Consider the following 2,513-nt stretch of genomic DNA (forward strand, 5'->3'; position numbering starts at 1 on the left):
AGTCGATAAAAGCTTAAACAAACTAATTACTTACGAAATACTTCTTTTTTGAAAAGAAAAAAAATTAAATTATACTGATTATCGAAATTGTGGAGCTCGCAAAAATGATTGTGGGATACACGATTCTTTGTGGCTGAAGATAATATTATTAACGTGGTTGCCAGGATAGTATGTTTGAATGTTGTTATACAGGTTGTTTTTGTTATAAGAAACTTGGTGAAGGGCCTAGTTCTAAAAGTTTCTACTTGTAGGCTAAAATTCCATATTTTTAGTTTCAAAAGTTTCCTAGTAAAAAAAGGGTTTCTTATATCAAATAAATAGCTAGCTACTTCTAAAAGTTTCTTTAATTTTTAGATTAGTTGGTTTCAAAAGGAATTGTGTATGTAATGTAAAAAAATTAGCAAAGGCGCTATTCTCGTGGTAATCCCTTACATGTTTCCGTTTTTTCAACATGTGACTTTGTGGTTATCATATGTTCGGTTTTTTGTTAATAATCCAATAACATTGGTGATATTGGTGTTAAGTTGTAGATACTAGCTAAATTGCGAGATCGTTAGTTGATTACTACCGTTATCAGAATTTTCAGCCCCGTCCGGGTATGGACTAATCAATAATTCCTCGTGGTAGCGGGCCATGCTTTAGCAAGCATTCTCTATTAGCTAGGAGTATCAAATGTTGTAAAGTAGGTAAATGTTACTCACCATTTCCGTTGCTAGCGTCAAATTCGCTTGAACTAAAGAGATCGTTAGTCTGCATGATGAAAATTTGTTTGATTCAATAAAAAAACGTTATTTTGAATAGTGTTGCTACGTTCTTGTTTCTGTTGTAAGAGGTCGTTTTATGGCCAAAAATTCATAAGGATGGCATTCCAGGACGACCAATAGTTTCAGCCGTTAACTCTATAACTGAAAATATCTCAGAATTTTTAAATCTTTGCCTGCAACCTCTCTTACCAAAATTAAAATCATATGTAAAGGACACCAAACATCTAATACAACGGTTACAAACCATACCGGCACAAAATGAACACGTTTTACTTGTATCAGCAGACGTATCCTCACTTTACACCAATATCCCTCATCAAGAAGGAGTTGATGCGTGTATTCATTTCATTAGAAAATACAGAAACACACTGCCTTCATTCACACCCAATGAACATGTAATACGAACGTTGTTTTCGTTTATACTGGAAAATAACTATTTCATGTTCCTAAATGAAATATATCTGCAGTTACTTGGCACAGCCATGGGTACGAAGGTGGCACCACCATACGCATCATTATTCCTGGGTCTTTTTGAGCAGGTGTTTATTTTCGATAAGTTTCCAAATTTAATCACTATATTTATTCGTTTCCTAGACGACATATTCTTCATATGGGAACACAGTGAAGAAGAACTACACAAATTTTTCATATATCTAAATTCAATAACCCTACAATAAAATTCACCTATGAATATTCAACAGAGGAAATTAGTTTTTTGGATACGACTATCTATTTAGATAAACGCTCGAGGAAACTCAAAACCAAATTATCTATAAAACCAACTGACAGCAGAGCACTATTACATTTTACGTCGTATCACCCTCACCATACCAAAAGGGGTATAATTTATTCGCAAGCACTCCGCTATCGCATGATAACAAGTCAAGATAGCATTTTAAAATGTGAGCTCGATTAACTTAAAAGTATTTTGCTGACCAGAGGATACAAAGGACGGCTTGTTGATGAAATATTCGGGAAAATCGCCAAATTAAAGCAATCAGACGTACTTTCTAACTCTACGCACAAGTTTAATAAAAAACGAATACATTTCAGAACCGCTGACAATAGTGGTGATGCTGACAGGGACCAAAACAAAGACAAACACATTCTACCTTTTATTTTACCTTACCACGAAAAATTTACAACGCTTAAACGAATACTACACAAGTATTGGTTTATAATTGAGAGCGACCCTGCTCTGCGACTCGTTTTTCCAACCAAACCATTCTTGACTTTCACCAAGCATAAAAATATACAGGAATATTTAATCAGAGCAAAGATGAGATCTGCTGACCACTGCCTTTCAATATAATTTTTATAATTTTTATGTTTATTCGATTTGTATAACATTCAGTTTATTAATATCATAATAAAATTGTTACACCCAAAACAGTTTTTTGATATTTTAGCAAAATACTGCATGCTAGCGTTTTGCCATTTTATTTGTTAGTCTGATATCCAAATATATATCATAGCCTGTGGAATGGGTTGTAAAATTAATTTACAAACTAATTAATACACACAAAACCAAGTAATTTATGACCAAAAACTTAATAACAAACTTACATACGCGTGAAAATGAACATAATACGTGCATGTGTATATATAATATTTGATAACTGTGTAAGCAGAGATAACTGGGTGCAGAAGTTAGCTGCTACAACCTTGGTACTACCTTACTGTGAAACGATACGAAGAAAAAATCTCGTTTCCATAACAACATGACAAAATCTTCCATCTGCACTCACA

General features: G+C 33.5%; 1 protein-coding gene across 1 annotated transcript; it reads left to right on the forward strand.

The window, feature by feature from the left end:
• The first annotated feature begins 472 nt into the window (after positions 1-472).
• Positions 473-2,214, forward strand: LOC130650523 (uncharacterized). Its single transcript, XM_057456055.1, has 4 exons — positions 473-479; positions 831-1,385; positions 1,502-1,603; positions 2,174-2,214. Exons 1-4 carry the CDS (start codon positions 473-475, stop codon positions 2,212-2,214), a joined length of 705 nt encoding a protein of 234 aa, XP_057312038.1.
• The last annotated feature ends 299 nt before the right edge of the window (positions 2,215-2,513 follow it).

This window comes from Hydractinia symbiolongicarpus, chromosome 1, assembly GCF_029227915.1.
Source record: "Hydractinia symbiolongicarpus strain clone_291-10 chromosome 1, HSymV2.1, whole genome shotgun sequence".
In the NCBI taxonomy this organism is placed as follows: domain Eukaryota; kingdom Metazoa; phylum Cnidaria; class Hydrozoa; order Anthoathecata; family Hydractiniidae; genus Hydractinia; species Hydractinia symbiolongicarpus.